The sequence below is a fragment of the Panulirus ornatus genome, chromosome 13 (assembly GCF_036320965.1).
Source record: "Panulirus ornatus isolate Po-2019 chromosome 13, ASM3632096v1, whole genome shotgun sequence".
Lineage (NCBI taxonomy): Eukaryota > Metazoa > Arthropoda > Malacostraca > Decapoda > Palinuridae > Panulirus > Panulirus ornatus.
The window spans coordinates 12,697,147-12,709,867 of NC_092236.1; the positions used below are offsets into that span (position 1 = coordinate 12,697,147).

The following is a 12,721-nucleotide window of genomic DNA, read 5'->3' on the forward strand; positions in this document are numbered from 1 at the left end:
GCATCTCTCGAGGTCGCTGCAATACCCGGGTCCTGAGCATTTTGCACGCCGCCGTGCTGGGTGTGCATCTCTCGAGGTCGCTGCAGTACCCGGGTCCTGAGCATTTTGTACGCCGCCGTGCTGGGTGTGCATCACGAGGTCCCCTTCAGAACCTACAAAACCCGGGTCCTGAGCACTGTGCACTTCGTCAGGAGAACTGTGCTGTACATGAGGTCTCCTTCAAGACGTACGTGGCCAGCGGTCCGCCGCCTTTCTTGTAGGTGTGTCTTCTGACGTCTTTATGAGTCCTGGTTTGTATGGCTGTGACCTGGTGTGTCTTATGGTGTGTATGGCGGTATGCCCTAGTGTGTCTTATGGTCTGTATGGCTGTATGTCCTGTTGTGTCTCATGGTCTGTATGTCTGTATGTTCTGGTGGGTGTATGTAGACGCTGAGCTCTGTATATTGTAGGCTGAGCACAGGTGTATATCTTGTGTGTTTATGTTTATCTATTTATAATCATCTGTTTGTACTGTATGGGGAGGGAGTAATACACGTATGTGTGTGTGTGTGTGTGTGTGTGTGTGTGTGTGTGAATTTCTTGGACATATGTGGGTTTTGTGCGTATATAGTTCTGTTTTCCCCGTGGACTCATAGGAATATATATATATATATATTTTCCAAAAGAAGGAACAGAGAACTGGGCCAGGTGAGGGTATTCCCTCAAAGGCCCAGTCCTCTGTTCTTAACGCTACCTCGCTAATGCGGGAAATGGCGAATAGTTTGAAAGAAAGAAAGAATATATATATATATATATATATATATATATATATATATATATATATATATATATATATATATATATATATATATATAGATATATATATGTATATATATATATATATATATATATATATATATATATATATATATATATATATATATATATATATATATATATACATTTTTTTTCAAACTATTCGCCATTTCCCGCATTAGCAAGGTAGCGTTAAGAACAGAGGACTGGGCCTCTGAGGGAATATCTTCACCTTTTTTTTTTTTTCTTTTTTTTTCCAAAAGAAGGAACAGAGAAGAGGGCCAGGTGAAGATATTCCCTCAAAGGCCCAGTCCTCTGTATATATATATATATATATATATATATATATATATATATATATATATATATATATATATATATATATATATATATATATATTATGACCATGTGGTATATGTTTTATTTGCCATCGTCAATACAGCAACTGTATTGACGGCGTAGTTACAGCCAGTGTAATTTCGTCGTTGCCACAGTAACTGTAGTTTCCTTGTTACAGGCAGCAACTGTATCATTACAACAGTAACTACTATAATCACTACACAGCAGGTGTATTATAGTGGCTGGTGGCGTTATAAAGAGCCAGTCATCTCACCCATCGGCCTGACCGGTCATGCTCTCACCACGGAAAATCCCAGTTCGACTATAAACTTAATTCCCCCCGACCACCACCTCCCCCACCAGTCACTTGGAATCTGACTTCCTCTGCTTCTCCCCCTCCCCACGCCCGCCCAGGTGTGGTGCGTCGAGGGTGTGGTGTGGTGTAAGCTGGTGTGGTCAACCAGTGTCCACTGGGATAGGCGTGATCACAACGGGATAAGGTTCCCTAGGCATCCCAGCGGGCAGGCCGCCCCTGCAGCAGTGGCATGATCACATGGGATAAGGTTACCCAGGCATCCCAGCAGGCAGGCCACCCCTGCAGCAGTGGCATGATCACATGGGATAAGGTTACCCAGGCATCCCAGCAGGCAGGCCACCCCTGCAGCAGTGGCATGATCACATGGGATAAGGTTACCCAGGCATCCCGGCAAGCAGGCCGCCCCTGCAGCAATGGCATGATCACGTGGGATAAGGTTACCCAGGCATCCCAGCAGGCAGGCCGCCCCTGCAGCAGTGGCATGATCACATGGGATAAGGTTACCCAGGCATCCCAGCAAGCAGGCCGCCCCTGCAGCAATGGCATGATCACGTGGGATAAGGTTACCCAGGCATCCCAGCAGGCAGGCCGCCCCTGCAGCAGTGGCATGATCACGTGGGATAAGGTTACCCAGGCATCCCAGCAAGCAGGCCGCCCCTGCAGCAGTGGCATGATCACATGGGATAAGGTTACCCAGGCATCCCAGCAGGCAGGCCGCCCCTGCAGCAGTGGCATGATCACGTGGGATAAGGTTACCCAGGCATCCCAGCAGGCAGGCCGCCCCTGCAGCAGCCACGTCCCAGGGTTGTTGTGTTAAAGGGTATAGTACAGCCGGCCGACCGCCCTGTACACTCACCAGCTGGCTGCCTGTTTAGCCTGCCTCGGGCCCTCCACTCTCTCACTCATTACCCTTCACCCTCCCCTCCCCCGGCACCTTCCCTCCTCTTAACATCTGCACTCTATCTATATTCTTCCCTCCCTTTAACAGTCACCCTCTGTCGAGCCACCTCTCACCATCTTCCGTCTGTTTTAGTACCCCCCCCCCCCGCCAACACCCTCCTTCCCCACACTCCAACGCCCTCCCTCCCTCCCTCTGACTCCCTCCTTCACCACCGTCCCTCCCCTCAGTCTCCAAGCCCACCTTTCCTACAATACTAGCCTTCCCTCCAGCACCGACTCCTCCCTCCATCCGGCACGTTTTCTTTAATCTCTTCTCTCCCTCTAGCTGCCGCCTGCCTTCTCTCCCCTCCAACACTCTCTCACTCCTCCTCTAGTACTCCTCTCCCCTCTAACACGGACTCACTTCTCCAGCAGCCTCCACTCCGGTGCTCCTCACCTCTCCAGCACCCACTGTTCGTCCAACATGCTCCTCACTCCAACAATCAGATCAGGTCTGCTGGAAATATTGATGTAAATATTGAGTGTCCAGTGGCACTACTGGACATCCCCCCCCCCCACCCCTCCCATGGTGAGCTATCATCACCCCCTCTCCCTGGGTCCGCTATCCTCCCCTAACCATCGCTTATCCACTCCAGTGTAATTACTGAGTAAAATTTGTGTACCAGTCATGCCAGGATTCTCTCTCTCTCTCTCTCTCTCTCTCTCTCTCTCTCTCTCTCTCTCTCTCTCTCTCTCTCTCTCTCTCCCTCTCTCGTCACAACCTCTTGGAAATTACGGTACCGTATTTTCTGTTGCAATTTATTATCATTTTCAATCCAAGATCAATAATTCATTGCGCTGCCAACGCTCACTACCCGGCTGAAACTTGTTACTCGTGAGTCAGTTTGTGACCAGGTATGATTTTTAACTCGTTTGGGAAATTAAAGTTCCCTGGAGATGAAGAGCTAGGGGAGCTGCAATGTAAGACAGCAGCAGCAGCAGCAAGGTTAGATAGACGTTGGCGCTTATTCAGACATTAGCACAGCCGCTATCACCTGGAACTCTGCGGCACAGGCTTGGCTGCTGCTTCCCATGGTTTTTGTGTAGAGACCAGCCATGCGAGGGTTGGCCGTTATGATACCATTTTCCTCCCTCGAACAGCGAAGCTGCGGAATTTTCTTCCCTCTTTTGTCTTTGTTTCGTTCTCCGATAACCTTGAAGAGTCGGGTCTTACAATCCTAGTCGAGCTAAAATTCCATCTTACACCATTTTCTTTCTTCATACGTACTCTTTTTTTTTTTTTATTATTATTATTATTATTATTAATCTTATCAATACAACACAATAGAAGCACTCGAGAAACGTTAGTGTATTGGTGAATCTAATAAGGCTACTTACAGTGCATAGAGGCTTGAAAGCCCCATGTGTTCAGCACCTACGAACAAGCACACCACTAGTGGTACAGGGTGTGTCAGCTACCCGGGACGACGACGCCACACACGCAACATGAACGGGCATGATCTTGGAAATTTCTTGATTACTTGAAGTTGGTGTTCAAGGATGTACGACTGGTGTTTCCAAAATGACGTTCTCGGGATCCTGACGGTCGAAGAGAACAAACGAACTAACGGTAGCATACACACACACACACACACACACACACACACACACATATATATATATATATATATATATATATATATATATATATATATATATATATATATATATACACGTGTATGTATACACATGTGTATGTGGGTGGGTTGGGCCATTCTTTCGTCTGTTTCCTTGCGCTACCTCGCTAACGCGGGAGACAGCGAAAAAGCAAAATAAATAAATAATATATATATATATATATATATATATATATATATATATATATATATATATATATATATATGTATGTATTGTGATAGCAATGCACGCCTTAACCACCACGACCACCAGAACAAGACAGAACACCACTAGATTGTTTTAAAAACACTACCACCCACCCGTCACATCAGCTAGTGTTGTAGGTTCTATTATGCTCGCACTTGTAACAACTGCGTCGGTGAAATCTTATGATTGGAATTGTTCAATAACGAGAATGAAAATTAAGTACAGTTGTTTCACACAGTTGTAAATCGACACACACACACACCACACACGTCAGCAAAGAACTCCCTCCCTGTACTATACTGCGCCACTTACTATGTAATTGCAAATTGGTACAACTACAAATTGGCACTAACATTACCCTGTCTGATAACCAGAACTAGAACTTTAAGTCCATAGTTTCTTAAACTAAACCATTATAGTTGGGCAGAAATCTAAAGCAAGTGTATTCTATGACGGAGATCACACACTTTCACTTCTCTGCATAATGTAAATAAAGCTGATAACTCCAATAGTCGACCTTTTGGAACCCAGAGAATATGACAGCTGACGTAAATGTCAGATGGATGTTGGAGCTGACACTGTTAGCACAGCTGCTGTGTTCTGTTCCACCAGCTGCTCTGCTGTGTGGTATATTCACTGAGGCTGTGGTGCGTGTTGTGATACCACTGTTACTGTAGCTGTGTCGTGTTGCACAATTGATGTCATGTTCTGGTGTACCATCGTTGCGGCGTTGTGTTGTACCATCGTTGCGGCGTTGTGTTGTACCATCACTGCTGTTTTATGTTGTACCAGTGGTGCCGTGTTATGCTGTACCAGTGCTGTTGTGTTGTGTTGTATTGTAATGTGCTGTACCACCATTGCCGATGTGCTGTTCTACCAGTGTTGCGTTGTACCAATGCTGCTATGCTGTGCTGTACCACTAGTGTGTTGTGCCACTGCTAATGTATACTGTACCACTGTTGATGTGTTGAGTAAGGATTATGTAAGCAGTGAGCAGCAGATGGAAGGTGTGCGATGGTTTGGCTTGGCTGACGCACTGCCAACATCAGCTGTAACAGGTGTGCTCGTTACATACGTCATTGGTAGTAATGAGTTTTCGTAGGTGTCGTGTTTTTATTACTGCTGCTGTGCTGCACCACTGCTGCTCTGTTATGTTGTACCACTGGCGTGTTGTGTTGTCCCACTTATTTCATCTTTGCTGTGCCATAACAGTTCCCTGTTATATTGTATCACTCTTGCTTCAACTCTTCTCTCTTGAACTACTGTTACGTTTCGTCGCACGGCTATTCTTTTGTAACCTAGGCTGTGTAGCTGTGCTAATGATTATGTGTTGCCCGATTTATGCTCATTGTATATCATTTCCCCCCCTTGTAGTGATGAAAAGAACTATAGCATGGTTTATTGCATCGTCTATTGCATTTCCCTACGCCTCCCTGCCTTAAACTCCATCATAAAGCATTTGATCGTCTTGATGCCATTTTCATATCGTCATACTTAATCATTTTCATTAAACCAAACTTTTTGTTTCTGTTCGAGTCTTTCTTATACATCATGAGAGGGAAATGTGTGACGGGTGAGAACTGGTGCGACTGCTAGCTGTCTTTAGTGTAATATTCGTTTCTCCAGTGTGACTTCAGATGTTTATTGCAATATCTAGTGGCAACTCCGCTTTGTGTTTAAGTTTTCCTGTCATTACTCATACAAACGTAAAGGTCCTCCCTTTCATAGACTTCTAAAAGTGCTCTTCCAAGTATCCCCATTCATCTTTTTTTTTCTTCTTTTATGAACACAATGCATTGCTTTGAATTCCACAATGCTGAATTCATCTCCCATATATCTGACCAGGCTGACGATTTACCGCATTTATTCTCGACACATCTGTAATCGTTATTAGATGATATCCTGCTATATCGTAAGCTAACTCATCTACTGTTGTTATCAGAACGAGTTTAAGAGTCATTTATACATATTAAATGTACGTATCAAAGGCTAAGCCTTGCGGTACACCAGTGTAGGTGCTTTTTAAGCATTCTCTTCTGAACTGATTTACCATCACTCGTAGGTTGCTGTTAGTAACCCAATCTCCCATACATTCTCACAGTTCGGTGACACCGACATGGGCTTTGATTTCACGAAGATCAAAGGCCTTTCGGAAGTCCAAGTAAGTGGACGTGAGGCATAGTTCTTCCATGCGTGTAGTTCTGTACTGAATTTCATTGAAAATAGAAAACTAAAGTATTGACTCTGAGGTCAGTTACCACGATGACCATGTCGATTATCCATTGTGCATTTTCTTTTAAGACGTTTGTAAGCTTTTCACGAACGATAGTTCCCTTCGTGACCCCGAGTAATGAATTGAGGTTGGTGGGAGATAATTTACTGCACGTATGTCATCAGCTTTCCCGAATGTAAGGGTGAGGTTTGCCCGGTCCCTAAGCTTCGGGCACCCTCCTGTCTGATAACAGTTTTAAAAGCGGCGTGGCAGGCTGTCTTGTGAACCGATGCTTGCCAAATCCGAGGCGTCCAGGAGAGAGAGGGGAATTATGGAGTATAAGAGAGAGAGAGAGAGAGAGAGAGAGAGAGAGAGAGAGAGAGAGAGAGAGAGAGAGAGAGAGAGAGAGAGCCTGGGGAGGGGAGACGGATTTCACCTAGAGTAAACAAGCGTCCAAGAGGCCTTGAAACGGGGACCTGGGTGGGTGAGAATGGGAAACAGGACGGGCAGTTAAGAGAAACTAGTGAGTTGAGGGAACCTGACGAGGTTTGGAAAAACCTGGCTAGGTTAGGGGAAACCTGGTGAGGTGAGGAAATTTGCTTAAGAGAACCAATGAGTTAAGGGTACTTAGATACGTGAGGGGAAGCTGGGGAGGTAGGAGTAACTGTGAAAGTGAGGGGGAGGGGGTGTTGAATAACCCATGAAAAAAGAAAATGAGAAATGAGACTCGTGCCGGAGAGTCCCTGGTTGTGCCACGGTGTACAAGTTGTCTGCTATGGACACTTCCTCCCTCTCCCTTTGCGATGCAACCCACCCCCGCCGCACCACTTCCTCTCTCTCACAGCCCCAGCGCCAGGCGCCGTTATCAGTAGTATTGCCAATATCTGATTTCTCACTTTCGATAACTGAGCGTAATGTTGAATTAAAAGTAACCTGAGATTTTCTTTTTACCATTTCCCCACAGATTCTTTATATTTGGATTAGAACATATGCACTTTATTCGTATATATATATATATATATATATATATATATATATATATATATATATATATATATATATATATATATATATATATATATATATATATATATATATATATATATTCACACCCAAGTACGTGGAATTAATATCTTACTATTTATACAGTGGTGTCGCTAAACAAAGCCTACTACTGATCTGTTCTGTCTTCGCAGGTGTGGTTGTGAGGACGTGAAGGCCTGCCGCTGCTGCTGCAACTCCTACCGACGCACTACTCCCGTCGGTAGCCTGAAGTATCCCCTCCACCCGCGGAACACCCGCTAACCCTAGGCAGTCACAGGTTGACGCGCCCTCGCCGAAGCCATGCTTAAGTTCCGCGTCACCAATAGCACCAAGGCCAGGAGGGCTGCCGAGGCCCAGCGGAGAGCGCTCGAAGAGAAGGTAGGTAGTGAGAGGGAGGAGTGGAAGCGGTGCAAGACACCTGAGGGAGGAAAAGGGTAGGGCAGGGAGATGGTGAGGTTGGGAAGTACTTGGAACGGTGTACGTACAGAGGATGTAGGGTTGCACTAGGGATAGTACATGTACAAGGGAGGTCGGTAGGCCCTACAGGCGATACAGGGGAGGTGAGAGCTGACAAGTTACAAGGTATAGGTAGGTAGGTACCAGGGGACAAGTACTGGGCTGGTGGATGAAAGTTTTAAGGTACTAGAATAATACATATACTGGAGAGGTACAACAGTACTACTGGCAGGAGCGGTACAGCAGAGGTGGATGCAAGGAGAAAGGAAGGTACCAGGAGGGCCAGGTACAGAGGTGGACGGGGAGGCAGATAGGTGCCAGGGGGTACAGGCGCAGAAGAGGGGGATGGGAAGATAAGGTGGCAGCTAGAGGGGTAAAGGTAATGGGGTCTGGTGCGGGGGAACATGGAATGTTAATAATGTATGCATGGGGACATAACCTCCTCGTGAGAGGTGAGATAAGAAAGTGCTGGAGCGAGTGTGACTCTTCAATTTATAGTTGATTCTGCATGAGATGTATGAAACACAGTACCATTACTGACATGAGGACGTGCGCACCCTCTGCCCACGCTGACTGTTCTTGGCCGGCCACGAGGACTGAATGTTAACCAGAAGAATATTTAAGAATGGAAGGTCAGTAGCAAGGAAGATCACTGAAATAGATCCGAGATCGAAATATATGTATTCTATCTTACTGTTTTTCATTTACGTAACCTCCATTATTTTCATGTGCTTCAGTTTCAGCTGGAGTGGGCATGGAAGCCGATGGCGGCGATGATGAACGAGGACAAGACCGACTTGGTGTACTGGATCCCGCCTCTCTACAGCTCCAACCTGATGGCTCCCGGAGTCCCGCGCCGGCAGTCCCTCTCCCGGGCTTACACGCAGGCCGCCGCACGCCAGTCCCAGCGCTCCTGCGCCCCGCCCTCTCCACGCCAGGCTGGCTTCTCACGCCCTTACGCCCAACTCTCACCCCGCCAAGCTTCCTTTTCGCGCTCTTATGGCGCAGGCTCCCCACGCCAGGCGTCCTTCTCGCGCGCATACGCCCAAGCCTCTCCACGTCAGGGATCCTTCACGCGTGCTTATGCCCAGGCTTCCCCTCGCCAGGGGTCCTTCTCACGCTCGTACGCCCAAGCCGCTGCCTCACAGAGGAAAAAGAAACTCGCCACCAGGCGCACCAAAATGACGATGGAAGACTGCTGCCAAGATGCCAAGGTTAACCACATGATGATGGGTGGCAAGGAGGGCGACAGGATGGGCAAGGATGAGGACAACGAGAGTGGCATCCACGATGCCTCCAACGAGGAGCTCGGTCACCATAGCCTCCAGGTTCCAGAGCAGCATTTTCGGCCACCACCAGAACTACAGCGAGCCACTTTCGGACATCCGAAAATCAGACGCACATCCAGTAAACTGAAGAGAACCGAAAAAGAATCCATAGTCAGACGCCACTCAGACTCCGCTGTTAAATCCAAAACCTTACCGTCTGTAATGAAGTTGTTAGAGAAAGTATCGCACTTCCACACGCTCCCCTCAGCAAAAAAAAGTGGCGGCAAGAAATTTATAACTCGGGAGTTGGAGTCGCGATGCTACGGTAGTAAGAAGGTGAAGCGGCCCTCCGTCAAGGTTTACAATACTCCAACTCTCTCCACTCGACGGGCGAAGGCTCAGAATGAAGAAGACCCACGTTTCCTCTTACCAGATAGTGCAAATGTCGGTCCTGAGCCGGACTTAAGCCAGCAAGGTATGGGCAAATATCTATCCGGAGACTCCCCTAAAGTTCGGCACGCTCACCTACAGATGATATTGCGCCTCCTGGCGCAGATGTACGAGGAGAAGGTGGTTAATCAAGACACCCAAATACAGCAGCTGAAGAATAAGGTGCAGGCGCAGGAGAAGCACATGAAGCGAATGGCACATATGCTGCTACACCTAAAGGAGGAAGTGACCAGGATGAAGAACCTAAGGTTACAAAGAGACCTCCAGGGCAATGTCCTCAGTATCAAAGTTGGACAAGAAGGAAAAACTGGTATAGATGTGTAATTGTCCATGTGTGTCCTGAAGTTACTTTCAGTCAACTTATGGACCTTTTTCTGTCACTCCATCATATTGGTAGAAGTGGTATGCCATACATAGAGGCATGTAATAAGTATATGCAGTACTGGCAGAGTGGTAGAGCTTTATGACCAAAAAAAAATATATATATACATATCGTGGGAGGGTTGAGCAGGGAGAGTGATGCGTGTGTCAGGACACGTGAATCAAACCTTCAGATCAGCGGAGCTGTTGGGGGAGGCAAGGAGACGTGCATTTCCCCTAGGCTTCCTAATGTTTGTATCAAGTGTTTACAGGGTATATCCATGGCGGTTATGACCACAATATTTATGCTGCTGCATAACTGACTTCCTGTTTCTTTCATTAGATCTCAGCATTTTTTGCTTCATACCCCGGAGGATGTTGATTAATGAACATTCAGAATAAATTTAATATATTTTTGATGTTGGATGTTTGATAATATATCGCTAGACATACTTAGTGCTGCTGGGGCGGAGCTGGTGGTTGGTGGTGCTGGCCGTGCCTCCACCCCAGGCGACAGCAGCACCACACCACTGTCGAAGTGCAGTCGTTCCCGCCTATCCATGATGACGGGACGCACTACATAAGCTAGACATTGAATGGCAAGAAAAAAGATATTACCAGTTTAATTCGACTTTAAAATCTCTACGGCTTGGGGGGGAAACTAGGCAAGGTTTCCATAGGATCTGATATCTAGGAGTGTTTCACGTCCTTTTACATTTATTAGCCCATATTATATACGTCGGGAGGGCTGTTGAAGATCAATGAATATGTAGGGTTAATTATATAAATGCACGTAACACCTCTAGTAAGTAATACAACCTGTGAAAACCTCTCCTAACTTTCCCAAACAGTCGAGATTTATTAGTCGAAACATGCCAACGATGACGTGTATGAATCCTGCCGCGACGGACAAGGGAAGGGAACGACTGCATCAAAGTCACTTGTGGTACCAGTGTCCGGCACCCCAGCTGATCACCATTGTTATTGTTGTGGTAAGTGATCTCGTGCTCAATTCTTGATGACTTTCTTGGCCTCTTGAGCACGATAGTGCGACCTTCGTATTGGACGGTACCTCTAGATTCAATGACCTGGCCTCTCACCTAAATCTAGAGGACCAGGTAAAAGGCCAGGCCATCTTACCTAAGGGTCGTGTAGTCAAAGGCCGTACTGCCGTGTGCTCGAGGGATTAATCTCTATCGCGCTTGTTTTTGTGCCGTAATAAACATACGCTGTATTGTTACACAGCAGGAAGTGCTGTGGACTCTACTGAACCAAAACTTATTGTGTAACTTTGTTTTGTAACGATATGTTAATTTGTCTTCATCAAATGCAGAATTAAAATATTACAACTTTGGTTATTACAACGAAACTGTTCACTGACTCACGTAGCAACTGCTGGAGCTGCTGTGTTGTCTTCTCAGATGAAAAATTAAGGTGCATATGAGCGTAACAATTGTAGGGTTGTCATGACAGGCATCACACAAGCCATACGCTGAGTTGACCCCTCTTCTACGGTCGAGGAGACCGCACCCACCTACCCCCACCCCCGAACATCATCTTCGTCAGTAGCGTAAAACTCCATCATAATCTGGTGTACGTCATCAGGTCGTGAGGACTTCTGAAAACCAGTACGAAAATTCTAATAAATTTCACTGATTTTAAATTCAAGTTTTGACGGAGATGGTTCTCTGAGAGAAGGTATATCCTACCCGATCTCTTGACCCTAACCACCATCTCTACTCAACTGTCCCCCCTACCTATCCTCCATTTTCCTCTCGCCTCGTGCATCACTCATCCATCTGCTTTTCTATCCTGTCTCTCACTTCCATAAAAACAGGACGCTGCTACTGTCCTCCCGCAGATATCCTCATAATAGGCCATCAGGTCCTCTGTTATCTGTCCTTCCCACGTACATATACTTCCCATCACCCCATCCCTCCTTTCCCACTACTCCCATCCCAGACCTCCCTACGAGTCCTGTAACCTAGCCTTGTGGGCCCTGCGGACTGAAGGCCGTCTTGTGCCTTCTTATCTTAAGTCAATTCTCTAGTCATTTCGAGGCCTTCCTGGTACTCTAACTTAACATATTCTACTTATAAGTGACCTGATTATACTATTGATTATTTATAACTTTTACTGTATATAAGTCGTTATTAGTTCTAACATAAACTTTATGTTTCAAAGTTTAAACATTGAGACTCTAGCATTTGGGAAAGTTTTGTGTCATTTACCTAATACTGTTGCCATTCCCTGTTTAAAATTTATATTCCTGTAATATAAATCATCTTTCCAAAAAATAAAGATGGATCTATGTTGAACAAATGTTTCTTAACCTTATGAGATGCTGTAAATATTCTTATATGCTAGTATCGCAGAAATGTCATTACGTAAACACAGAAACCTCACAAAAAAATCGCATGAATTACGGTAATGACATGCTGACACTGTACTTCATAATTTTCGTTTTAACCTCTTTAAGTACTCAACTACGCTACGATCCTAAGTCAGGGACGTTTGGAATGACCCATGGCTATGGTGATCTGGCATTTCACCTGACCCTAAAGTGTTGTATTAAGACCCAAGGCATCCTATTCAAGGGTCATTTCCGTCGTGCTTAAGGATATATATATATATATATATATATATATATATATATATATATATATATATATATATATATATATATATATTTTTTTTTTTTTTTATACTTTGTCGCTG

At 45.6% G+C, this 12,721-nt stretch overlaps 1 protein-coding gene across 2 annotated transcripts in view; it reads left to right on the top strand.

Annotated features, from left to right (window-relative positions):
* Nucleotides 1-12,325, top strand: part of LOC139752764 (uncharacterized) — a 33,733-nt gene extending 21,408 nt beyond the window's left edge. Inside the window, exons 2-3 of one of the 2 annotated variants that reach the window (XM_071668664.1) lie at nucleotides 7,622-7,847; nucleotides 8,663-12,325. In XM_071668664.1, the coding sequence (XP_071524765.1) occupies nucleotides 7,770-7,847; nucleotides 8,663-9,967 (1,383 nt within the window). In that variant the 5' untranslated portion in view covers nucleotides 7,622-7,769 and the 3' untranslated portion in view covers nucleotides 9,968-12,325. The remainder of the gene's footprint in view (nucleotides 1-7,621; nucleotides 7,848-8,662) is intronic. The other variant, XM_071668665.1, reaches the window with a different exon arrangement.
* Nucleotides 12,326-12,721: the final 396 nt, after the last annotated feature.